Source organism: Gobius niger (assembly GCF_951799975.1).
Source record: "Gobius niger genome assembly, chromosome: 12".
Classification (NCBI taxonomy): domain Eukaryota; kingdom Metazoa; phylum Chordata; class Actinopteri; order Gobiiformes; family Gobiidae; genus Gobius; species Gobius niger.
The window spans coordinates 30,690,133-30,716,964 of NC_136863.1; the positions used below are offsets into that span (position 1 = coordinate 30,690,133).

The 26,832-nt window shown below is 43.9% G+C and overlaps 1 protein-coding gene across 2 annotated transcripts in view; it reads left to right on the forward strand.

The window, feature by feature from the left end:
- The window catches only part of mef2aa (myocyte enhancer factor 2aa), a 154,440-nt gene that overhangs the window by 64,836 nt on the left and 62,772 nt on the right, over nucleotides 1-26,832 (forward strand). For both annotated transcript variants that reach the window (XM_079567398.1, XM_079567397.1), the window contains exon 3: nucleotides 17,385-17,588. In XM_079567398.1, the coding sequence (XP_079423524.1) occupies nucleotides 17,385-17,588 (204 nt within the window). The remainder of the gene's footprint in view (nucleotides 1-17,384; nucleotides 17,589-26,832) is intronic.

Sequence of the window (26,832 nt, forward strand, 5' to 3'; positions counted from 1 at the left end):
TTGGATAAAAATAACCTCTCAACACGACTGACCAACACTCGGCAGCTCCATTAGCTCCGTTATTCTGTCATATTTTTTGGCATTTGTAAGAAGTCCAAAAACTTCAAGTGATTATGTAACACTGTACAAAATGGCAAACCTTTTCCCTGACATTGCTGAATGGTGAAATGCATTGTTTTGGCCCGTGCTTGTCATTAATTGTGAGCAACTTTATCAGCCGCTCCCAGACTCTTTAGTTCGCGCTTTGCTTTTTTCGCCAGCTCAGCACAGAGCGCCCCAACTCAAAAGGCCGCGCGGTAAACTCTCTGGATGCGGTGCTCTCCGTGATGTATGTGGGGGTATTATGGTCTGTTTCCAGAGGGACGACTCCCCGAGGGCCCCGCCGCTAACTTGGGGGACCACCATTAGCCATTAGCATGCGCCGCTGGGCTGGCTGTCAGAGGAAGGCATTTGGATCTTTTACCCAGCTGCCGGCCGCGGAGCCAGGCGCGTAATTCCCGAGTATGAGCATGAAGGAAGAGCCCGAGTGGCGCAATTAGACAGCGTTACTATATAAGTATGATGTAGGGACAGCCCCGGGATACTACAGCGTCTGTGATAGCTAAGGGCTAACTGGAGCATCCCCACAGCGGTAGCAGCAATTACAATATTTATCTTCATCCACTGCTGGTACTTTATCACCACATACCAGAAAGGGATTATCCATTCTGATTAGCTTGTGTGCAATGGTTTGGTCCATTTAAAGAAGAACTAAGTAACTGTCCCTCTGGAGGTAATGCTGTTCCATTTGTCTTCCACACATGACGTTGTGTGTTCCTCCCAAACTATTCAACTTTGGTTTGCGAAGGAGCTCTTGGATGCTCCACAGCACCACTGGAAACATATACTGTGGACTGTTGGACCCAAAGTTGAACAGTTTGGGAGGAACACACAACGTCATGTGTGGAAACAAATGGAACAGCACATCAACATCTAAACCCTCTCCCCACTGTGAAGTCTGGAGCAGGAGAATCATGGTGTGGGGCTGTTTTGTTGCCTCAGGGCCCGGGAAGTATATCTCGATATTTTGTAGAAAAAACAGACATTCACAGCATGCATGGAATAAGTAAGTGAACCCCTGTATTTAATAGCTGCTGATCCTTCTTCTTCAGCAGTAACTGTGTTTCTGTAGTTGCAGATTAGACGCTCACAACGATCAGGATGAATCTTGGACCATTCCTCTTGCTGCAGTTCAGTTAGATTCAGGCGGTGTACTTACTTATTCCACACTGTCCTGTGAATGTTTACATGTTGTGGCCAGTGCTTGATTTGTAAATTAGTATTTTCAGGAACACTTTTGATCTGCTGTGGTGGGTTCGGGGAACAGGCCTAAACATTTGCCAGAACACTCTCATTAAACACCATTATATCAGATGAAATTTTTGCCGGATCCTCCTGAATATTTCCCGGATCCTATACTCTGAAAAACTGAAAATTATGGGAATGCGCTCCCACAAATGGGGGATCTAATTAAGCACTGGTTGTGGCCAATAAAACATCAAATGTAAATGTTTGGGTGGTATTAGTTCAGGCAGACACTGTTTAATCATTCCTAGAATTTTTTATGAAGATCAGACCACATTTAATGACCAAGTTAGGCAGAAATGTGAGAAATGACACAATTCCACTTACTTTTTCTCTGCTCTGTATATGGATAAGAAGAACTTTTTAAAAAAGGTCATTGTGACCAATATAACTGTCGTGGTTTGGAGGTGCGAAGGTGGAATGAGGACCCAGATGCAATCAGCCAACCAAAATTCTGAAAATAAATTTAATGGACGATTCCAAGGACAAAAATGCAAAAAACAAAAACTCACAAAACTGAACCAGGACACAGACACATGAACGACAATGATCCAACAACGACAAGGGAAAACAGAGGGGTCTAAATACACAGGGAACAGGGAACAGGTGAAACACATTAGGGCGGGGCAGGTGATCAACAAAGGGGAAGCAAAGCAAAATCACAAGGACAGAACAGACAAGTCAAAATAAAACACTACGGACAAGAACACTAAGCAAAATAAAGGGAGAACAGAAAATGAGAGACAGAACCGTGACAGCAACCTGTATCATCCTATCATTATTCTTGAATTAAAACAGCTCTTTTCATGTGAGACACATTATAACATAGGCTAAGACATGAGGCTTATAATGCAGATATAGCAAAATATGTAGGGGTGCCGCGGACTATGGGAGGCGCGTGTGGGGGGGCCCCAAAGCTGAAACGATTGAGAACCACTGGCCTACAGTCACAGCCCCTTTGAATGCAATACAACATTAACAACATTGACCAATTAGCATTTATTCAAACAAATAGAGAGAACTGAGTGTGTTTTTATGTATTGTTTTTAATGAGGTCTTTCCGTTGGCACAACTCAGAAAAAAAAGTCTTTTATTTAAATGTTAGAAAGTGTAAAGTCGCTGCGTCCTCTTCTGCTCCCCTGACTGACGGCCATGTTTATGTACCTCATGACATCAGCAGGTGGAAGGCCGGTATTCTGAACTCTGGAGAAGGAGTCAAGCTGCAGGATTACTCAAACATGCACGAATGAAACAAAGCATGAGGCAAGTTTGGCAAAATATCAAGGCTAAGGCGTCCAGAAGTCATAAAAAAACAAAGCAAAAGCGTGAACAAAGCATAAAGCGGGACAGTGAAATGACTTATTGCCACATGAAACTTTTTCGTGTTCTCGGGACACTTCCTTCCGTCCTGTCTGTGCGGTTTGAGCCGCTCCCCCAGTCGCTGTCTGCAGACGCGCCGACTGTCTGATTGCAGATGAATGGGCCGTGATAAGCAGACGACTCCACAGACTGCGCTGATTTGAGCATTCACACTAATTATGACCCTTTGACACAGCCTCACTCACACAAAACGGCTCTCCTGAGTGTGTCTGTAATGCAGCTGTAATGTCAAACTGACTTTAGGTTCCTCGTATACAGATATACCTGTCTTTTGCTTCCATGTTTCCGTTATTATGCATGTAATTTGTGGATCTTATAGAGAGCTTCAAAGTCACAGTTACTCTCTTGACAGCGATCGCACAAACTACAAAGGCTGTCGACCTCTCCAAGTTGTTTATCATCAACTGGCTGATCTGAATTCATACAGGGCGTTTCTAGCACCTGTGGAGGTGGAGGTGTGTACTGTCGGAGCTGAAGTGAAGCTGTGTGACACGGTATCAAGCAGGTGTTTGTGACAGAGGGCGAGGCAGAAAGGAAAGGAACCACAACAGTTAAGGATCTTAACTCCAAGGCCCTATGTCACATAGTTTGCTTTCATTCTTTTGAAATTTTGAATTGTTAGTTGTGTCCAAATTCGCTCCTAACATTTCAAACGCGTCCCAAACATCCCAGTTCATGACTAAAGACGATAGATAAAGAGAGAAAGAAAAAACTGTGTCTTTATTTTGGACTATTTAAAATCGCAATTATTTGTTGGGTGTAAATAATAGTCATACTTTCTTAAAGGATCTGTATCTTGCTATTTTAGCCATTCCAAATTACAGTATAGGTTTATGTGATATATTGTACTGCTACCACCATGGAGTACTCATTTTTGTGAGAAATATAAGTATTTTCTGGAGGTATTTTTCAAACCCGGAAGACAAGACGCTTGGATTCAGTTAACTCCGCCCCCTCTCCTCGAGTTGATGCAGCCGATGCAACTTTTGCAGTAGGAGAAAAATAAATATCACAGCAAAAAGTGAAGTTACTGCACATTGCAGTTACAAGGAGTTGACATTTGCACAGCTTCATAAATGGCTAACACACAAGCTAACACACAAGCTAACACACACAAGCTAACACACAAGCTAACACACACGCTAACACACACAAGCTAACACACAAGCTAACACACAAGCTAACACACACGCTAACACACAAGCTAACACACAAGCTAACACACACGCTAACACACAAGCTAACACACACAAGCTAACACACATGCTAACCCACAAGCTAACACACACGCTAACACACAAGCTAACACACACACGCTAACACACACGCTAACACACACAAGCTAACACACACACGCTAACACACAAGCTAACACGCGTTTTGATTGACCCTCCGGCTGCTCCATCGTCGCTGGTTATAAGAGTTTAATCCACTTTGATTCTGGCGAAGGTTCGCCAAACATCAGAGACAGTCACAGAAAAACACTATTTTGGTGATAGTCGCTGAATCCTGGAGAGAAATTCCAACTTCTGGCGAGTGTCCTCTGCAGGGGCAGCGCGGCACGGTCACGTCCAGCTCTTCCTTTTTTAAAATGTCTTTCTTTCTTTCTTACAACCATTGACGGTATAACAGAAATAATGAAAAGGGCTGTTTTACAAATTGGCCGTAAGACATTACATTACAGACGTCGGGCACTTCCGTTCATTTCTGACGTCAGAGTGTCACAACTCAGTGGTTCACCAGCAGAGGGCGGAGCAGCTGCTGATTCAGGAGGATTGCTGAGAACTGCGTGAATGAAGCCAAAAACCAATCTGAGGGGTTTTGATAAGGAAATGGCAAAACAACATGGCTAAAATCTCCAAAAAGTTGATTTTGCATGATATAGGACCTTTAAAATTGGCTTGAGAAAAGTGAATGATTCTCTTTTCTCCATTGTCAGATCAATAAAGTCTTATCTTCTCTTGCAAATGAAATGTTACATATAAATTATCATTTATATCTATTATTAAACTAATGGAAAAACATCAAACCAGGATCACTGGACTTTTCTACGATAACTATAGTTGGGTATATGACAGGCTATTTACGTTACATTAATATTAACAACTCACATAAAGTGATCTGATCATTACAGCTTGTGCATTACAAATATAACAGATCAGTTATTCTTTAACAGCATTTCATAAACTATACAAACACCTTTTGTTTTATTAGGCTACTTTAGGTGATCATAGTTTCGGCTTTGATTAGTGGTGTTTACAAACTAATAACTCGATTTATTTCTCCAGGTTTTGTGCTTCAAAATGAGGTGCAGCCTCACAATATGTGTCATAATCACTAAGTTCTACTCGGTGAAACCCTCGTGGGGCTTTCGGTCATTTTGACCCGAAAACCACTGGAGCCCACAGCCAATCAAAATGACGCAAAAGCCACTGAATTTTTTGGTAAAAAGAAGCAGAAAAAAATATGATTGTATGTTTTTTTTAAGGCTCTTTTTTAGAGTGTACATTTGACATTAGGATCTTGAAAGGGTGCAAAATTAAGGGCCACACGAGTCGGTGAAAACCAAAACAGGTATTGGATATTTGGAGCCAATATCGTATTTCTTCCAGTATTGGCTCCAATATCATTATCCACAATTAAAATAGTGTTAAATTTGCATTTTTTTTTTTAATCGTTTCCTGGCCCTAGTTTCTGAAGCCTGAAACAAATGGGCCAGTCCCGGTGCCACCACAGAATAGCTAAGCACCCTTTTGGGGAAAAAATGTCTTGACACGCCCCTGATTTCCCAAATGCATGATTCTTTTGTCACACAATCCACGGTTCCACAGTTCCCCAAACGATTCCCTCGTTTCATCAGAGCACCATACAGCACATGAAGCATTTCTTTACAGGGAGCGACTTTCCTGCACAGTTTCCCTCATTCCATTTTGACCAGTGCCTTTCACTCGAGCCTCAGAACTAAGTTTAGCGCGTGCCTTTGTCCCAGACCGATCCACTTCCCAAATGATAGTGATTAGCTCGGGCCGCAGCAGTTTGGTTACGTTTTGGGAAATGGCCCCGGTGTGTCGCCTGGTGAGCGCGGGGCGCCATTACGCCGACTCAGTGCCGGTAATTGCCCAAGTCATTAAAAAGTGCGATGATTTGGCTGCCGGGCGGAGGAGGGTTGAATTCCCGCGCTGCCACGGCTCATTTTGGGTCGATCGGCGGCACATCACCAGCCTTAGGGCCCTCCCTCTCTCTCTCTCTCTCTCTCTCTTTTCACCCCCTCTTCTTTCACTCTCCCTTTTCACCTCCCTTTATGTCTTTCTTTCTCCCCCTACCCTTTCTCTCTCTTTTGCTCACTTCCTCTTCTTTCCTCTCCCTCTTTCATTTGTCTCTGTCCCTTGCTTTCTCCTCTCTCTTGCTCTCCCCACATTTTCTCTCTTCTCCCCTCCCTTTTCAGTACCTCCCTTCCTTCCATCTTTCTCACCTTCTACTGTATCTCCTCTCTTTCTTGTCTTCTCCTCTTCCCTATCTTTCCCCGTTCCTTAATGTATCCCTCTCTCCTCTGCTTTCTCAACCACTTCCTCTCTTTCTTTCTTTCTTTCTTTCTTTCTTTCTTTCTTTCTTTCTTTCTTTCTTTCTTTCTTTCTTTCTTTCTTTCTTTCTTTCTTTCTTTCTTTCTTTCTTTCTTTCTTTCTTTCCCTCTTTCTTTCTTTCTTTCTTTCTCTCTCCACCCCTCTCTCCTCCTTTCCTCTTTCACTTTAATTCTGTCCCTCCACTATTTCCTCTCCCCATAACCCCTCTCTCTCTTTCTTTCCCCCTCTTCTCCTCCATCTCTCTCTATATTTCTCTTCTATTCTTTCTTTCTTTCTTTCTTTCTTTCTTTCTTTTCCTCTCTCTCTCTATCTCTCTCTTTCTCCCTCGTTCTCCCTATCTCTCTTCCCTCCCCCTCCCTCTCTTTCTTTCCATCTTTCTCTCCCTCTCTTTCTCCCTCTCTCTCTCTCTTCCCCTCCCTCTCTCTGCTCGGCCCTCTCTCTCTCTCTCCCTCTCTTTCCCTCCATCATTCTCTCCCTCCCTTTCTCTCTTGTTCCTTCTCTTTCTCCCTCGTTCTCCCTCTCTCTCTTCCCTCTCTCTCTCTCTCTCTCTCTCCCCCTCCCTCTCTTTCTCTCCATCTTTCTCTCCCTCCCTCGCTCTCTCTCTCTCTTCCTCTCCCTCCCTCGCTCTTTTTCTCCCTCTCTCTCTTCCCCTCCCTCCCTCGCTCTCTCTCTCTCTCTCTCTTCCCCTCCCTCCCTCGCTCTCTTTCTCCCTCTCTCTCTCTTCCCCTCCTTCTCTCTGCTCGGCCCTCTCTCTCTCTCTCTCTCTTCCTCTCCCTCGCTCTCTTCCTCTCCCTCGCTCTCTTTCTCTCTCTCTCTCTTCCCCTCCCTCTCTCGCTCTCTCTCTCCCTCTCTCCTCCCCTCCCTCTCTTTCCCTCCCTCTGGGGATGGAGACAGTGTACCCATTAGGACTTCCTGAGCGTATCTGGTTGGCAGCTAAACGCCGTGTTGATTGAGACTTGACGGAAGAGAAGAATGTTGTTAAATGCGACTGTGCATATATTACACTGGGAGGATTGTCGTCAAACTGTGCAGCATTGGCTCGTGCATTGATTGGCTTCCATTGTGAAGTGGGTTCTTTTGTCCTTATACCTACATATTATAACACCAGATGTATTTACCAGAAGTACTTTCCGAAGTATAGACTGTACTGTTCATGGTCAGTTGGTCCTGGTGACAATACCGTCCATCTGAACAACTCCCGCCTGTCATTTCGCAAAGACAAAATCCGGCTCGTTGTAGCTCTGCGCCGGCCCACAGTGAAGCAGCTCGCATCAGCCAGAGCTAATGCTGTTCCAAGGTCGGGCCCCCTTTGCGGACGTGTGCTGCCCCTCCCACAGAGACGTCCCGGGGCCCTCAGCTGTCCGTCTGAGCTGATCCGTGCAGACAGAGCTGCGGCCCCTGAGTCCGTGGGCAGAGGGCCGGGGCGGAGGAGCCGGGGGGTGGGTCAGTCTGCCAGCTGGTGCCACACTCCAGGCCCCCCCCAGGTCTCTGTGCTGCGGGGCCCTCTGAAGAAGCAGGGGCCCGGGGACAGACACTGATAGAGCGTGTGACTGACAGTCGGCTGGTGCAAGTGTCAGGAGTGGTTACATATGTTCGTATGTGCACTCTGTCCAGGAACGGCCGGTCAACGTCTTCCACTAAAGTCACTTGTGGGTTTGAAAGAATTCATTTTCTATTTGAATGTCATGAAGGAGCCTCGATTCTGCTAAACTGACTTTGTTGAGCGTCGTACCGTGTTGGAAAGTTAGCAGAGTTTTTATTGCACGTTCCTAATGGTTTCACTTTGCACTATACTTAAAGATAGAGACTAGCACATTCTGCACAAACTTCATTTGAATCCTCTGATGTGTAAATGTTGTCTCCGTCGAGACGTCTGTTCTCTGTACTTTAGGAGTTGGACGTTTTGCGTCTCATTCAAGAAGCTTCGTCAGCAGCACTAATGATCCTTCTCTCGGCAGCAGGAAAATTAACCTCCATTGGGAGGGGCTTAAATTTTTGCTCAAGAGTTTCTGAAAGTTCCGTATCTGTTGCCGTTTGGTTCCTTATCTGTTCCCTATCTGAAGCTATGTTGACCCCAAAGATCTTTAATAAAACTCTAGATAGGACATGGCAATAAATTAGTAATATGTTGGAATAAATGGCAGTTCTTGTGACTGGCCCTTCTAACCCAGTGCAATGTAATCAAATGGACTTATTTACTTGATACTTTTTTTTAATCTATTTTTAGTTATTTCATGACTCTTTGACTCAGATATGACATATGCAGTTTTTCTATCTTTTTTTCCCAGTTTTATAGGATGCATATAGCCTATAGGCCATCCGTAAACTTGGTCAATTAGGGGGAAATTGTTGGGAAATGTAGGGAAATTATTTCACTTTGCACTATACTTTTAAATTATTACTTTTAAATTACTTTTTAATTACTTTTAAATTATTTTCCCTACACAGGGAAAATAACGTCAGGGCCTGATCTCAGTGGCCGCGTTACATCGGTTGAATTTTAATCTACAATTCAGCGAGCGGGAGTTGTCGGGGACGTCAAGCATTTGCGCTGCATTTTCTGGTTGTAGTTTGGCAATGGCGGCGGATACGAAAGTAACGTAAGCTCTTCAATCCATTCTGGCTCAGCTCCCAAATATCCAGAAATTAAAACTGAAGCCTTCGAATGTGCAAGGAATGCCCCAAGAGTTATAATAGAGTTATGATAGAGTTATGATAGAGTTATAGTAGCTGCTTCACTCATTCGGGCGCATTACGTACGTCACGACCAAACGCTAGAGAAAATCAGATCCAATCATTTCAAAGGAGTTCACCCCCCAGTTGTGAAGGTCCAGACCCTTGTACAAAACGAAATGAGTCCGAGGGTATGGTAGAACCAGGCTAGGATGCAGAGACTTTAGCTCCATTTGTTCATGGAGTTTCCTCTGTCAAACCCTTCAAATCATTCACTTATATTTATATCAAATATTACATTTGTTTCCTACTTTAAAACAGTATTTCTGTACTTTTTAACACGACATGACCAATATTTATTGAACATGGGACAATGACACAGTGAATGCTAACGCTGAACCCTGGGAACGTTTCAAAGAACAAACAATGAGTGTATCTCACATACATCCTACTTGACTTTGCCTGCTGCCAAGAGCAAGATCATTAGTGTTGCTGACGAAGCTCAAAAGCACGAATGACGGCTCACTCGTACTTTTGAGGTCTTCGAGATGGAAAGTTCTCTCTCACTTTCCTTCGCAGTGACGTTTGTGGAGGAAAAGCTTCTGTTCTCTGTTACAAATATAATCCCGGTGACTGAACAGTTGATCTTCTCAGTGTAAAGCTCAACAGTTTGGACAGAATCAAAGCCCAGTGTCAGGCAGGCATTCATCGCAATGTCGACAAAAAAAAAAACACACAGTGCAAACAAGCTGAGAAGGCACAAGTTCCAAACGGAGCGCCTAATATCTTGGGCTGGACTTGCAGGAGCCAGCTGCGAAAGGTCAGATGCTATTTCCACCTGACGCTAGCCGTAAACCCCGACTCTCCCGCTCGTTTCCTCACAATCATGACCTTCTCAAATGTGCGCGAAGAGTTTTCTAAAGAGAGCGAGCAGGTGGAAGTTGCAGTGCGGAGATGTTAGGTTTTTTTTTTTTTTTTTTTTTTTGGTCAGGTCTACCATAGAGTGGGCTCAGCGTGGGCGAAGGAAATGAGAAAGTGGCGGTAAGTGCGGCCGCCTTTCTGGGTAAACTCGGCCGCGGTGAGCTGGAGGGCTGCACCTCAAGCATGTCTGTGGCTTGGTGTCGCAAAAGTCATCTCGGAATAACCAGACCCTTGCCTTTATTTCAAATCTTAATTCCCAGAAATCCAGTACATAAATCTTCACTTAAAGTCCTGGGTTTCAACCGTGTCGCTTTGTCAGTACATTCATCAGGTAGTTTTCATATAAAGTGGGCATGTCGTGCATAATGGAGGCCAATGAATCTGCCACATTTACATTGTTATAAATCATGCTGGGAAGTAGGGCTGTGCCATTAATGGAAATTCGATTACAATTTCGATTATTACACTAAACAATTTCAAAATTAGCATAATCGAAAAAAGACCATTTTTCTTTTTTTTTTTTCAATTTTTTTTTCAATTTTATTTCAATTTTTGCAAAGCAGACTTGCATTATTTCATTGCGCTGGGATTATTTTCCCTTCGCATTTTGCCTGACATAGAAACAAACAGCGCTGTGTAATGATGTCATCAGGCCGCGCTGCTCAGTTTGCTTGCGCAGGTGCGAGGGCTGGCCAGCAGGGGGCAGGTGTGAAGCAGAGACCTCTCCTTAATCGAGGCAAACTTGAAATCATTTGTACTTTTATGACTGTTCAGAAAACAGAAAAATATTCAGCAGTTTTTTTTATAAATATATAAATAAAATATAGACTTTTTTTTAAAGGCAACAAATAATCGTTTGAATAATCGTGATTTCAATTATGACAAAAATAATCGTGATTGTTTTTTTTTCAGTAATCGAGCAGCCCTACTGGGAAGGGGCATTTGATTGACTCTTTCGTCGCCTCCACTGGCAGCAGGGGGATTAACAGGAGCAAAAACATGCGTACAAGCCACTATATTTGGCTAATGGGATACTAGCAAATCAATGGCGCCATGATAAATGCAATGTATCTATGGTATAATGCACCAATGTTGAGGAAATACAGCTCACTAAATGCCGTGCCGTGTTTGTGCCGCTGTGCTGTTTGTTCTCCTGAACGATACTTTTTATAAACATTATTTTAACTCAATTGAAATAACATAAGTATCGAAAATGTACCGTTAAGGCACCGGTACCGAAAAGCTGGTATCGTTAAAGTAGTGGTATCGAAAAAAAATGAACGGTACCCAGCCTCAGTCACGATTATCAAAGAGTCATGAAACAACATAATAGATATAAACAGTGTTAAGGAAATAACAGGTGTTTCCCTTTTGATTACATTGTACTGGGATAGAAGGGCCAGTCACAAGATGGCTGCCAAAACTTACATTTCTTAATTTTTATTAAACTTTTTATTAAATAAGACATACAAGGCATACCAACATAAATCGTACATAAATCATAGACAAATCGTACACAAAATCATACAGAATTCATAACAAATCATACAAAAGTATTCAATCATCTATGCAGCCATTGATTCCATTCTGCTTTCCTTAGCGTGGTTGGCAGTTAGTACTCAATTACAGTAACTCAATTACGAGTAAGATTTAAAATACGGCAGGCTACTATATTTCTACTTAAGTAAGATTTTGAGCATCAGTCCTCTTGCAATGGCCGCCAGAACTACCATCCGTTCCAACAAAAAGTGTTGAGTAACCTACAGCGTTTAAACTGTTATATCTAAAAACATTTTCTTTCCTGTTCACCTGCAGCGCCTCGTCTTAAGTTGGCCTCTAACAGCCGCCCCTCCGCCTCTCGTTACCTCTCGCGCTCGCTCGTATGAATGGGCTGACCCCAGTGTGTCGCATTCAAATCCTTGCTCTATTGATCACAGCCAGCTTTAGCTCTGTGCGGTCAGTAGAGGGCACGGGGAGGACTGGCTGCCCCCGCGGAGGTTATAATGAAGCCATACCTGGGTCAGCAGCTCTGGGGCTCGCTGTGCGCACCCATCCGGAACGATCTCCTCTCTCAGCACCACCTCACCCACCCCCCCCACCCCGTCTGCCCCTGCCCGCTGTCCCCCCGTCCTGCCCGCTGCTCGCTCGCTGCCCTGCGGAGGCGACACGGCCGGGGCTTAACCGCTCCATCATCCGCCTAAGAGCACGCATTTACAAATCAGTTCCCCCGCAGCGCGCACAGGCAGGTCAGCCGCGGCGCCGGGGGGAAGCAGGTAACTGGGTCAATAGGCAGCGGCAGCGTTAGGAGGTGGCATATGTATTAGAGCCTGTGTGGCATAGTTGCCACGGCAATATCATTTTGCAATACGGTTACAAGAGGGAAGGGAGATTTGTGTTTGTATTCGGACTAGCCAAACAGGCCAGGGCCGATTGTAGGACTGTAGTCCGACCGGAGCTTAGTGATGAGCAGTTTGTGCAGTTTATACCAGGTTTCAATTCTAAACTCTGATATACTTTAAACCAGTGGTGCCCAAAGTGGGGCCTGTGGGCCAAATTTGGTTCGCCGGAACAATTCCTTTGGCCCGCCTGAGGTTTTACAGCCGTGTGTGGTTAATAATAACTCTCTTAACGTTTCCCATTCATTCACAATGGTAGGCCCTTACAGCATGGATGCAGTACACTTTTAGGCCACCATCATCAAATTTGGGGCGCCGTTTCCCTACTCCCTCAAATTAAAAGGATATTTCAGAATTTTTGACATAGGGCCTCATTTCCTAGTTATCCAGAGTCTAGTCTAGGCTAGTAGCCTGCTTTAAAACCTCTTGAAAATCATGTAGTAGTAGAGGGTAGTCCTCCAAACGTTGCCATATCTGATTTGTAGAAAGCCTCTTTGTGAATTCCACGTGTAGTAATGCCGGCCGCAGGTAAACAAACTACTGTAGATCCGGTGACCGAGCAGATCACTCCGCCGCTGCGTAGCTACAACCAGGAAGCTGATGCGGCTCAAATATAAGTTATTTTAAATGCAAAATGGTCAAAAAAAATATTCAGTCACCACAGACATTTATATGGTTAGTCTGGTGTTAGAGAGAAAAATAACGGAATAAAACAAACAACAGTCTAAGTAAAAGTTTGGTCACACCTACGTCTGTGAGCAGACTTTTAGTGTCATGACCCTCATCAAGTCCAGACTCAGAGGTCACTGACTGACTCACACCTGGATGACACACGAGCTGCTGCAGTCGACACATTAATATGATAATAATGTCCAAAGACCAGCTTCATGTCTCTCACTAGTAAAAGCAGTTTGTTCTGTTCAAGATGTTTGCAGATGTGCACCCCTGCTCTAAAGAATCAGCAGCAGGCGTACTAAAGTGACGGTGCACATTTTAGCCTATAGTCCTATATTCTCCGCGCTGAAAAAGATCAACAACAATCTTATTTCAAGTAAATGAAGTTTGTATCCGATTTTCAGTGCGATGAGATCTTGCTTTACTTGATTTAAGTGTAAAAATGGGGAGTGCTCATTTCTACAAAATGTTAAACTGCAGACAAAGCAGATTTTACGCTTAATAAATTAAATCCTTTGTTGTTTTCAAAAATAAAACCTTAAAATCAAAATAATTGCAGATTTGCTTTGTTACCATGGCTCTTTGTGAAGCTGGCCCGGCCACCTGCAGCCCATAATGAGCCTGTACAAGGGGAAGATCTATGGATGTCCACTGCCTCGTGAATGTGAGGCTATTTCTTACACGGGCCGTACAGTAGAATATCCTTTTATAATGTCCTCTGCAGAGAACTGAATGTCCTGTGTGTCTGCGGGATCGTGTGTAAAAGCTGCTAACCCTGTAGTCTACACCTACAAACATGTTCTGAACCATGTCAATATCAACATCATGCAAGATCGATTTTTATTTTTCAGCTTCTAAGGCGAGAGGCTGCAGGTAGATTATGGAGTCTATATGAGCTACCGTGATCTACCTGATTACCGGACTATAAGTCGCTCCGGAGAAGAAGACACATCAAACTCTCGATCTCACTCCAAGTCACTAAATCCATTGAAATCTTCTGAACTTTAGCAACGGCTTGGGCACGGAGGCGAAACTGCACCGTTGACAAGCCTCTCCCGGCAGCACGATTTTCAAGCTCTCATTTGTGAACTCTAGCTTTAGCCCGTGATTAGCTTTGTTTTGTTTTCTTCTTCGTGGGTAAGAGTAACCTGCGCTTTCCTCGCTCACTCCAAGCTTTCTTTCTGCTGGTCGATTAGCCTGCAGTGCCCTCTAGCGGCATGTGAAATTATGTATTTGAAAAAAAAAAAAATCACACATAAGTGGCTCCGGAGTATAAGACGCACCCCTTGCCATACTAGGTGGGTCCCGGGCCAAACATGGCGATGTCAAGGGTGAAACGCGTAACTGCAAATAATAAAAGTTATATTATTATGTTTTCGGTACACATTTGCATTTGATTCTATCTATGCAAATAACATGCTACATCAAAACAAATGTTAATTATGGCAAAAGCCTAGTTTTGGTAGAACAGAATTAACAATTGTAGCAATATAGTGCAAAATGTAAACAACAGCACCACCTGTATGTGCAGTACCAACAGTGACTTTACCTCATTCATGTGTTAACAAAGAATCTATCAAAGGAAATGCCACATTAGATCATTTTGAAACTGTCAGTTCAGTATAAATTCTTATATAAGTCAATTTTTAACATGACCTTTGTTGTTGTCAACAATCTTTGCAATAAAAGTTGGAAAAATGTGAAAGTTGATGCTACAATGCTCTGTACAAGCACAACAGTGTTACCTTAACTTTGCGAAAGGAGTGAAACAGCGCCCCCAATTTGACCCTGGTGGCCAAAAAGTGTACTGCATCCATATTTACCATTGAGAATGAATGGGAGAGAGTTAGTGTTAACCATAGCAGCGCAAAAGTAGGTCACTCTCTGGCGGGCCACATTTGGCCCGCAGGCCCCACTTTGGGCACCCCTGATCTAAATGGTATTACAATAACTTCATGATCCTGGGCGTGTTTTAAAACGCCCACCGTGATCTGTGTTCAGATTTGGAAAACTCAACGGCTGATCTAATCCCGACACGTTCAGCCGTATCTCCGTCTCTCGTCCCGTTTCCCTCTGACTGTAGCGTACGGTTAAGCCTCAGTGTAACATGATAACACGCGTCAGCCTGACCGCAGAAGCCCAGGCTGCCCACACACCCGGGACGAGAAAGTGACTTTGCAAAGGCGGGGGGGGGGGAGCGCTCATACCGTCCCAGTGATGGATGACCCGCTGTCCCGCGCGCGGCTCACGTTACCGGGCTTATGCTTACATGGATATCTGTACTGTATATGGAGTAATGTATGGGCGGACTGACTCAGCAGGCTGGCTCCTGCCCTCCGGATCACGACCTCCTCGGGATAAACAGAGGCGGGGCGTGTCCGTGAGGAGAGAGGAGAGTGGTTAGCGTAGCGTTTTAGCGTGTTAACGTATTAGCGTATTAGCAAGAAAGTGGCTACTATTTAAGAAAGCCAGTTTTTTGAATGTGTTAATGTTCAGAGCTTTTTAACCGTGCAACAATCTTCACAAAAACATACCTGGAGCTGCGTTTCAACCCACTCGCACATCTTTGAGTAATCTTTGGATCTTCTCCATTGGCTATAGTTAGGTCCATACAAGGTCCTACTTATCCAGGCTGTTTTAGACCAATATTGCATTTTTATAACCAACAAAGTATAAGACGGTGATTAAGATGTGTTTGGTTGTGATTGTTTATTCCAAGTTCAATGTACATTACATATACACATGATTCCCCACCCCCCCACCCCCCCTGCTTTACCTTATGCAGCTTTGACAACATTTTAGGACACTTTCATATACTGTACATAATTAAACTTCAAAGTATAACTTATACGTTACCACCTCAAGTACATGAATGTGGTTGGAGCAAATAGCAGGAAAACAACCTGATGGTGACAACTCGCAGATTTGAAGTTTCTGCTTGGATTTCTTTGCAGGATGTTAAAATAACCTCCCAGAGCTGCTGTTTGGATGAAAACTGCCTCCCACCCTCATAGAAGTTTATTTTGTTGAGGCTTCAAAGGTTCTCAATAGGGTTGAGGTCAGGAAAGGAGGGGGTCCACATCATGAGCTTCTCTCCTTTTATGCCCATAGCAGCCGGTGATGCAGAGGTATTCTTTACAGCAGGACATGGTGCGTTGTCATGCATGAAGAGGATTTTTTCAGGGGAAACACGTCTCTTCTTTTGTAGCATAGAAGACAATGGTCAGTCAGAAACTCCACATATTTTTCAAAGGTAATTTTCACACCTTCAGGGAGCCTAAAAGGGCCTAAAGGGGCTGACCAGCTCTCTCCCCATGACTCTGGCCCAAAACATGACTCCGCCCCCTCCTTACTGATGTCACAGCCTTGTTGGGACATTGTGGCCATTCACCAACCATCCACTACTCCATTGATCTGACCATCCAGGGCTACACGGCGCTCATCAGTGAACAAGACTGTTTGAAAATGAGTCCTCATGTATTTCTGAGCCACTGCAGCCGTTTCTGTTCATCAGCTTCAATGAACAGTTTAGGGGAGGCCGGATAGAAGGTTTATGCACAACTGCAGCCTCTGGAGGGTCCTACACTTGGATGTTCGGGAGACTCCAGAGGCACCAGCAGCTTCAAATACCTGTATGCTGCTTTGTAGCATCTGTTCTCTTAATCTGATGTGTTTGTCTGACCGAAACCGTCCTCATCGTGCCTCTATCTGCACCAACCCGAGTGTGTCTGAATCATCCACAAATCTCTTATCAGTACGATGACTACGCTTAATCTTTCATGAAATATTGAAGGATTTCATACCTAGACCAAGGCATTCAACTGTTTCACGCTTTTCATCAGCAGAAAGTCCCTTTTTCTTTCCCATATTGCTTGTTAATGATGATCTGCTTAATAAAGTGGAACATCCTTTTTCAGTAGTTTTTCCCTTAACTGGGCTTAACCTGAAAACTCTTCGCTGTTTTCTACAAAAATAGTCAACTGATTATGATCCTGTAAGTAAACAAATCTGGCCAATCAATAACTCATCACTAGATATTCAAATGGTGAGGGGGGTGTCTGACTCAGCCTCTCGGACAGTGACCTCCCTGGGATGAGCAGAGGCTGAGGCCGTCCAAAGGAGCAGAGCTGATCTGGTTATCAGTCACCTTGGCAACAGTGGCATTGTCAGGGGCGCAATGAAAGCCTCGATAATTGGACTATTGTTTTGGATTAGACAGCACTCGACATAAACGAATGGCAAATGGCTCAGTACGAGAGGGAGCCGCCAAGACGTGACAAGGCTCTGCAGCAGACGCATGGGACTGGAACTCGACTTATATTCAACTGACCCACTGATATCATTCTTTTATGCACGCAAACTTACTGGTATACTCACTCTCTGTCTAAACGTCCATGTCTTGCGTGTCTTCCAGGTTACGTTCACCAAGAGGAAGTTCGGTCTGATGAAGAAGGCGTACGAGCTGAGCGTGCTGTGCGACTGCGAGATCGCCCTCATCATCTTCAACAGCTCCAACAAGCTGTTCCAGTACGCCAGCACCGACATGGACAAGGTCCTGCTCAAGTACACGGAGTACAACGAGCCGCACGAGAGCCGCACCAACTCCGACATCGTGGAGGTAAGGCCCGGCCGCCGCCACGCAACACCGGGACTCAGAATGTGCTCACGGTTAGGGATGAAAGACCAAGTGTGGGAATGAATGAAAACATGGCTTGATTCGATACGTATGCACACAACTGCAGGCCTTACCTATAGTATATACTGTATGTGGACACGGAATACCTGATGGGGGGGAACACGTGCGGAGCTCATTATGCTTCGTGATGCGATAATCGGCTTGAGAACCAAAAGGCCGTCATTATCAGTGAAATTAAAGATTGATTTCTTACACGAGTGCACCATGTTTATGATTCCGGGAGGAAAAATATTGAAATTAAAAAAACTTGACTCAAAACCTTTAGGCCTATCGAATGATGAAGACTTGTTTCAGAAAATATCTGGTTCCATTGTTTTCTTAAATAAAGTAAAAGGATCTGCTACTGGGGTAAGAATGTGCTCAAAAGAAAGCTTTGCTAAAAGTGTTGAAACAATAAAAACAGAAAAGCTGGTAAATTATGTGAATTTACTACTAATGTCGTCAGTGAATTCAGCACTGAAAGTACATCCTAATGGCACTCATACGTTTTTTTAATTGCAAATGTTTGTACATTATATTGTGTACTACTTGCTCCCTTTAGAATGTTTAAATCTCCTTTTTCTCTGAATTTGTGTGCCTTTATTTATTTATCATTGCTTTTGGACTAAATTTCTCATGGACATATGACTTATCATGAACTGTAGGGGGCCAAATATGGAGCCTTGTGGCACCCCAACTATCTAAAAAAAAAGGCCATAGTGCTCTTAATCTTTGTGCTGTGTTTTTTGTTCTTTTTTCTGATTTGATACTTGCTTAAAAAAAGATTGAATGCTTGTTTGTGTTGTCTTACATGGGGGTGTTTTTATGTAGATTATTTTGCGATGTTTTGTTGCAGGTCTGCATATGCCGTGTGTGAATGTGTGCCGGCTTTTTCGTACAAATAGAGTGAATGAAAAGTTACCATGTACTATTGAATTCACGTTGTAGTGAACCACTTTATCTGAGTTACTGAGTTCCGGTCGTGATGTCGGAAAGTTTTGACAGTGAGACAAATACAAACGATTTAAGCTTCTAGCTTTGAAGCTGGTTAAAGGATCTGGAGAAGTTTTCCTCTCACTGTCAGGGAATGTCCCACTTTATCAATATTCAAAACTCAACTCAATCTAAGGCAAGACGCTGCAGGTTTAAATGTTTGTTCTAGATTTCTGGCATAAATATGAGGAGGAAAAAATCTTTTGCAAGTTTTCTGTTTTTTCTGTTTTTATTTAAAGGACTATACAGAGTTTAAAAATCTTAAAATAATGTATATTCCTCCCCTACATGTTCCAATAATGTCCTAATGTGTAGAATGAGCTCAGACCTGTTCACCACAATTGCCTCTAAAATCCTGCACTGTCTCTCAAAACGATGTTACTTCAGGTCTGAATTGCCGTCATGCACGAGCTTAATATAGAAGCTGCAGTTACACGTATGACCTGAGGTGGCAGTAGTGAGTATGAAATGACAAACTTGCATCTAGCCCCTTTCAATCTTTTTTCGTGCAAAACTGGCCAAAATTGTTCATATTTTCAGCGACAAAATCTAAAGAATTGTAGGTGCCAGGTTTCATTTTTTTATTTTATTTTATTGAAATATTTGTTAAAAGGGGTTTCTTGTTTTTGTTGGCTTTACCCAAATCGAAAATCTTCTTGACTGAAGAGCTTCATTGTGATATTTTTCCTTGCGCTGTTCCTGTATTGTTGTCACTTTATTTATTTTATTATTATTTAATTTATTTATTTATTTTTCATTTATTTTTTGTTGCTCTTTTGTTGCCTTTTTTGCCACTTTTTTGTTGCCTTTTTTGCCACTTTTTTGTTGATTTTTTTTTGTCACTTTTCGCTGCATTTTAGTCACTTTTTGGCTAAATATCATTTCATAGATAGCTAGATATCATTTTGATATTTCCTTTCCTTGCGTTGTTCCTATATTGTTGTCACTTTTTGCTCTTTTGTTGCCTTTTTTGCCACTTTTCTGTTGTATTTTTTGTCACTTTTTTGGGGCATTTTTTGTCATTTTTTGCCGCTTTTTGTTGTTTTTTATTGTGTCTTTTGCTTTTTGCTTTTTCCTTTTTTTTACACTCTTTCGCTTTGTTTTCATTCTCATTTTTGCTCCTCTTTTATTGCTCTTTCCAAGAAGCTTTTAGATTTGGGTAAAGCCAAACTGGAGAAAACGCGCTCCGCTCAGGTGGGGGTTAAGAGCTCAAACACCCGGACCGCGTGTCAGTTTTCATCACGCAGAGAAGTCAAAATGCAACTTCCGAGACCGACTGAAACGCATCCTCAAATTCAACAACAATCTCCAAATCAACACTGTCCCAACAACAACACCAACAAAAGATTGCGGTTTTCCTTTTCGCAGCTTCCTCCCCGCACTGCCCGAACAACCGGGGTGTGCGGGCCCTGATAAGTAAGCGTCCCAACGGTCGGTGAAACCCTATCCGCGCACATGTGGGAACGTGTCACTACCTCCAGCTTTCCGGATGACCGTTTCTAATAGCAACGGGCGCGACGAGCTCAGCCTTTCAGTGAATTACGCGGCGCTCGATACAAAGTCAACAAGCACTCGTTGGTCCGCCGCCGCCGCCGCCGGCTGCTGCTGAATGCGGAAGAGCTTCCCACTTGTTATGCCATCGGACAAAACGGGAAAGCGGGAATTAGCTTGATTAGCGATTCATGGTTTTCCAAGATTACAGCGACTTGGATGACGTCGGAAACGCCCCAGAAATAGAAGCGTTTAAGGGGAGACACTGGAGGGCAAAACTTCCCCCTTTTTGGATTTGTTGATGTGCGATTACTGGCCTGATTTAGTGACCTTTGAATCCTGCCCCCCCCCCCCCACTCCCGAACATACAAAAAAAAAAAAAGAAGAATAAATAATGCAAAGAGGAGAGAGAAGGATTGGAGGGAATGGGAGATAGCGGCGAGTGCTGGCTTCTTGCTGGCACTCGCCGCTCCATCAAGGGCCTCCACCTGCATCAAAAATACATGCACACATTCAACACTTACGCAACACTCAGCGCAGGAAAAAAAAAAAAAAAGAAGTGTCTGTCCGCCCACTCTGCAGGCTCCGCTCCCGGACATGAAGGCAGCGAGGCCCTCGACCAGGCACCAAACAGATCTACCCTTCAACAAAAAAAAAACACACACACACACGATCTACAGGAATTCAAGCTCACACGACGGGTAAATGTGACGGGACGGAAGGGCATCTGACGTACGACCTGCAAGTGTGAACATCGACTTTTCACACAGCGGTCGATGTTGGTTTTCTCCCTTCACGTGTTTGTGTATTTGCCAGAGTCTAATGTCGGAGTAGATCGGGGTGTCAAACTCATTTTGGGTCACGGGCTGAAATTCCGCAGATAATAGTGAACAATTTTCCAATACATTTAATAAAATTTAATAATAAGCTGTGATTTGGTCAAAGCCCCAACTTGACTGTAGCTTCATTAATAACAACGGCTTTTACTTGTAATAGAGACTTACTTTTTTCCTCGACATACTCTGGAATTTAACAGGGGCCGGATTAAATCATCTCGCGGGCCGGATAAGGCACGTGGGCCGTATGTTTGACACCCCTGGGCTAGACGCAAGTTAGCCATTTTATTCTCACTACTGCCACCTCAGGTCATATGTGTAACTTCACCTTCTGTATTAAGCTCGTGCATGACGGCACTTCAGACCCGAATTAACACCTTTCTGAGTGACGGTGCAGGATTTTAGAGGCAGTTGTGGTGAACAGGTCTGAGCTCATTCTACACATTAGGACATGGCTGGAACATGTAGGGGGTGGGAAATTACTTCATTTTAACATTTTTAAACTCCGTATAGTCCCTTTAAAGGAATAGGCCACCGTTTTTACATACTGAGATATGTTCTTACCTTAGCTTTGACGAGTTCTTTGGGACCTGTCTGATCTTCACCCGTGCCTTCAGTCACGTAAACACAGCGCAGACGGCGTTAGCATTTAGCCTCTCCCTCTCTCCTCTATAGCTCCAAAACAGGTCAAGATAGAAGCTACCAAGCTCTTCCACGTTTTCCCTATTTAAATATGGTTACGTGAAGTGTTACACTACAAAGTATAATTACACAAAATTAAACAATGTGGATTTTCTAAGCGGATAAAAGGGGGACTATATTGTAAGGCGTAATAATACCAGGAGTAGTTTGGCATCCGCACAGTAAAGTGAAGATTACTGCGCAGATTTCAAACTACTCCTGTGTTTACGTGACTGAAGGCACGGGTGAAGACCAGACAGGTCCTAAAGAACTCGTCAAAGCTAAGGTAAGAACATAACTCAGTATGTAAACACGGTGGCCTATTCCTTTAACTACCGGGCTGAAGATTTTCCGGAAATAACAACTATATTGCACGGCACCGGACGTTTTTCCGTGGTAGTCATTCAGAATTACGGACGCGTTTCCTTTCTGGGAAACAGCAGCGGTTAAAGAGAAGTATAAACACACATGTGCAGACGTCACAGAGCTTTAGGACCACTTTTCTCCAAATGAGGTTTTCATTCCACTCTGGCGACAACTTCTCCTAGACTCCAACCCCTTAACAAGATTTTGAACATCTTTTTCTGAGATTTTTTTTTTTTTAATCCCTTATCCCTTGCCTGATTTATTGAGCTTTGAACGGGAAAAAACAAAGCAAAGTTTTTTTTTTTGTTGATTTGTTTTCACTTAAATAGCTTATTCAAAAGGGCCATTCATGTCCCAAGGGAACTTTATGTATCCAAAAGCATTCAAATTAAACAGTGAATACATTTTCTCACTAAGCAAAGTCTTCTACACGGTGAAAAATTGGGAGGCTGGAGTGCTACTTGAATGTACAAAAGTTGTATAAACTTGGTCTTTTGGGTGCTCTTCAGTGCAGGGATCCGTTTCAGCAAAAAATCAAACAAACTGAGGCACTCCAAAAGTAGAGATAATAAAAAGCCTTTATTTAAACATGATAAGACAAAATTGCCAACACGTTTCGGCTCTAGGCCTTCCTCAGGGCAAGCTGGAGATGGCTGCCTCTGTACAGCTATAAGTTTACAGTATTGGTCACATGTCCCAAGTGGGTTGGTCCAAGGTGGGTGTGTTCCTTGTCACCTGGTTTATAGAATACAAAACATTAAAATATGTACAATACACTTTTCTGTACATTCTTTACAAAACCATAAAGAGAAATGTGAATAATTATTAAATCCATACATTTCACAAAAATACTGACAAATCTGATTCTCTATTGAGTCCTGGGTGCTCCATAGCTTTGAGGGTATAAATCCAAAAGGATTCCCTTTGAAGGAGTTTTTAAAAATCTGTCCCCTCCTCTGTGTCTTCTACACGTTGACCGTCTTGCAAATTTAGGATATATGATAGAACATTTTAATAAAACTGTCTAAAAGGCTGAAAAAGTTGTAAAAGTGGTGTGTTCCGGCTCTCTAATGTTACACTTTAACATAAAATATATATATATTTGTTTAATTTGAATACACATTTGAATCATGTCCCTGGTTTTTGACTCAGTCCTTTTGCCCTAACACATTGTCTCATCTAAAGAAAAGTAGCATTCCAGAAGTCACAGGGTCAACACAAGGCTGATGTTGGATGTTCTCGAGGTCATGGGAAGACCAAAAGTGAATTCTTTCAATCACTTCTTAATATACAGACCCTTCCAAAGAATTAGAATATCATGGAAAGTTTATTTATTTCCATAATTCCATTGAAAACGTCAAACTTCTATAGATTATAGATTCAGGGTCCGCAACTTAAACGATTTCAAGTATTTATTTGTTTATTTGTACATAATTTTTCCCCCCAAATCTTTGACAAATCATTAAAATGTGCTCAATGTCCACATGTCATTAGCATCAATGCTATATCTATATATTTCATGTTTTGGCTAATTCTATGCTAAAATCTCAGTCCTGTTACTTTCAGTCCTGTTACTCATATCAATGGTAACATGGGTGAGAAAGCATGGAAAGTATAGTTAAAAAAAAAAAAAAATACATTTAATGTTGAAAAATGTAGAAATTTAAACTTCAAATTTGAAGAAGTACAACAAGCAAATGGCACCCGTTCGGCGGAAAGATCCAAAATCCCCATAACTCATTTAAAAAAAAGGACTTCCAGCCATTAGATTATTAATATGGCAGGTTTAGAGTTAAATAATGACTATACTGGCTCCTGTCCTCTATCTGAGATTATGTCATCATCACATTCTAGACCATCAACGTAACCTGTTGTAATTTTATGTGTTTGGAACTATATAAAAATCACAAAATGAAGGTGATTACTTTGTTTTTTAAGGTAAATGAATCAATGATCTGACGGTGGACCATGGCGTGTTGTAATTACTGTGGTGTTGAGTGCCTCTCTGGTGGTATCTGTCTCTCTCTCTGTCCCTGTCCCCCCCGGCCGTACACTGAGTGCAGCCCCGGTTCACAAAAGCCCAGCACAAGCCCCTGTTGTCCCGGATCACTCGACCGTCCCCTCGGCGGATACGCTCACGTACAAACGCTCAACACCCCCCTCCACTCCGGCTGATACGCGCCCGCTCCTGCAAAGACGCTTCCAGTATACAGTGTAAGCTGAGCAAACTGTAACAGGGCCCCAATGAGGAAATCAAGGCCTTATATGATGAGAAATCTTCACGTTTTGACATTGAGTGCGTTTACATGCGCTCGAGTATTCCGGTTATTAGCCATAATCCGGTTATGGCTGTTTAGGGGATTGGGTGTTTATGTACACTGAGAAACTCAACTCCCCTGTTTACATGATCAAATAAGGCTTCGTGCATTGAGGCGCATTTTAATATTATTAATATAATATAAGTGTTCGTTCCTTTTACCCATCCCGGGCCTGTCTTTGACACCGACGTGGACCAGGGAGCACTGGGAGGAGGTTAAAGCCGGGACTGGAGGGAAAGAGTGTAGCTGATGGAGCTCACCGATATGTTTTTCAAAGTTTTCCATCATGAACGCACCTGTTCGACACTGCCAATAGGAAAACCAAACGCCTTCAACGATCGGTGACAGTTTTTCCTTCCATTTTCTTCCGCTTTATCCGGGGCTGGGTCGCGGGGGCAGCTGTCTCAGATGCCCAGACTTCCCCATCCACGCACACCTCCTCCAGCTGTTGTGGGGGGGACCCCGAGGCGACACCAGGCCAGCTCGGAGACATAGTTCCACCAGTGTGTCCTGGGTCTTCCACAAGGCCTCCTCCCAATAGCACACGCCTGGAACACTTACCGAAGGAGGGGACCAGGAGGCATCCGGAACAGATGCCCGAGCCACCCCAGCTGGCTCCTTCGACGTGAAGGAGCAGCGACTCTACTCCGAGCTCCTCCCGGGTAACTGAGCTCCTCACCCGATCTCGAAGGGTGCGCCCAGCCACCCTGCGAAGGAAACTCATTTTCATGAATCCGTGATCTTGTCTTTTCGGTCATTACCCAAATCTCATGACCTTTGGTGAGGGTAAGAGGAAGAAGTGTGCCCTCTGCTGGTGTTACACTATTTTCAAATCCCACCATGTTTTTTTGTCAAACAATACATAAATGGAGCATGGGAATTTTAAAGCGTAAATATTCCATACTCCTGTCCCGCTGACTGATGCATCCCAGCACAGGCCCCTCTCCCACACCCCTGCCCCGCGCTCTTTCTGCAGTCCCAGTCAGATGCTGCGGCCCACCTTCCCCCCCTCCTCCTCCTCCACTCACACCCCTGTCCCTTCCGGCTGATACGTTCTGGTTGGCGCGGGCCCGGGTAGTGAAGTGGTGAAGCAGAGCAGAAGTATCTGTGTGCAGGCCACTTCACACGGCGCCACACAAGAGCTTTGATGATCCTGCAGTCGTGTTATTGTTTCAGAAGAGCAAAAACTGAGTCTGTCCACGTCTGAATTGGCCCTGCCCTTATATTGCTAGTTGTCGCACAGTATATCGCAAAAATAACAGCGAACTTGCATCTGACTGAGATTCATGGGATTCTTTTTGTCACGCACAGTAACTCAACACGCTGTTTTGATCACGTCTTTACTATGTAGGCTTCATTTTAGCCTATATTTGGTCCCATTATGTGTACATCCATCCATGTGCTCCCGGGCTGTGGAGGCAGCAGTCTTGAGATGACCAGACTTACCTTCTCCGGCGTTCCAAGGCCAGCTCAGAGACGTAGTTCCTCCAGCGTGTCCTGGGGCTTCCCTGGGGCTTCCTCCCATAGAAACCCCTCCCCAGAGAGGGTGACCAGGAGGCTTCCGAAACCCGAGCCACTTCAGCGAGCTCCTCACAGGTGCCTGAGCTCTTCACCGTGTCTCTAAGGGTGCGCTCAGACTACCTGCTTGTACCTACGATCTTGTCCTTTCAGTCATCACCCAGATCTCATGACCATAGGTGAGGGTCGGAAAGAAAGACTGGCGATAAATCGAGAGCTTTGCCCCCCCGACTCAGCTCCCTCCTCACCACCAACAGTCCGGTACAGCGACCGCATCACTGCCGACGCCGCATCGATCCGTCTGTCGATCTCATGCTCCATCCGTCCCTCACTAATGAACAAGACCCCGAGATACTTGAACTCCTCCAGTTGAGGCAAGGACTGACCTGGAGAGGGGAAGCCACCTTCTTCCCCACAGAAGAACCACGATTTAAGCATGATTTAGTGGTGCTGATTTCCTTCCCGTGTTCAAATATAACAGTTATACAACAGTATAGTGATCACAATATTCAAGGACGATCTCAAAAATGTACTACAGGAAATGATCTAAAAGGCAGTTCAGTTGACATGTTGCCTTGTCAAACAGGAAACCAGTGCTCTTTCATGCCACTTTTAAACTCCTCAGTTGCGATTACCGTCTTTCTCGCTTCAAAAGACACCAACAGCTTCGACAGTTTGCGGAATGTCTCTCTCCTATTAAAGAGAATGTCGTAGACTGTATTCCGGACTGTAGGAATTCCCCCTCTCCCTCCCCAGTGAATGGCGCTCACATGAACACACTTACGCTGGACACTTATCTCAAATTCCTAAATTGCGTTAAAGCTCCTCGCCATGCTCACGGTCATGTTGCTAGCGGTCACGTGTCGCTGCTCTGCTGCCGGAGGGCGTCCTCACTTCTGTTCGTGGGACAGTGTCTGACGCAAACAGAAGTGCTTGATATGAGTCAAAATAAGGATAAAGTGTCAACGGAACTCTTAAAATTCA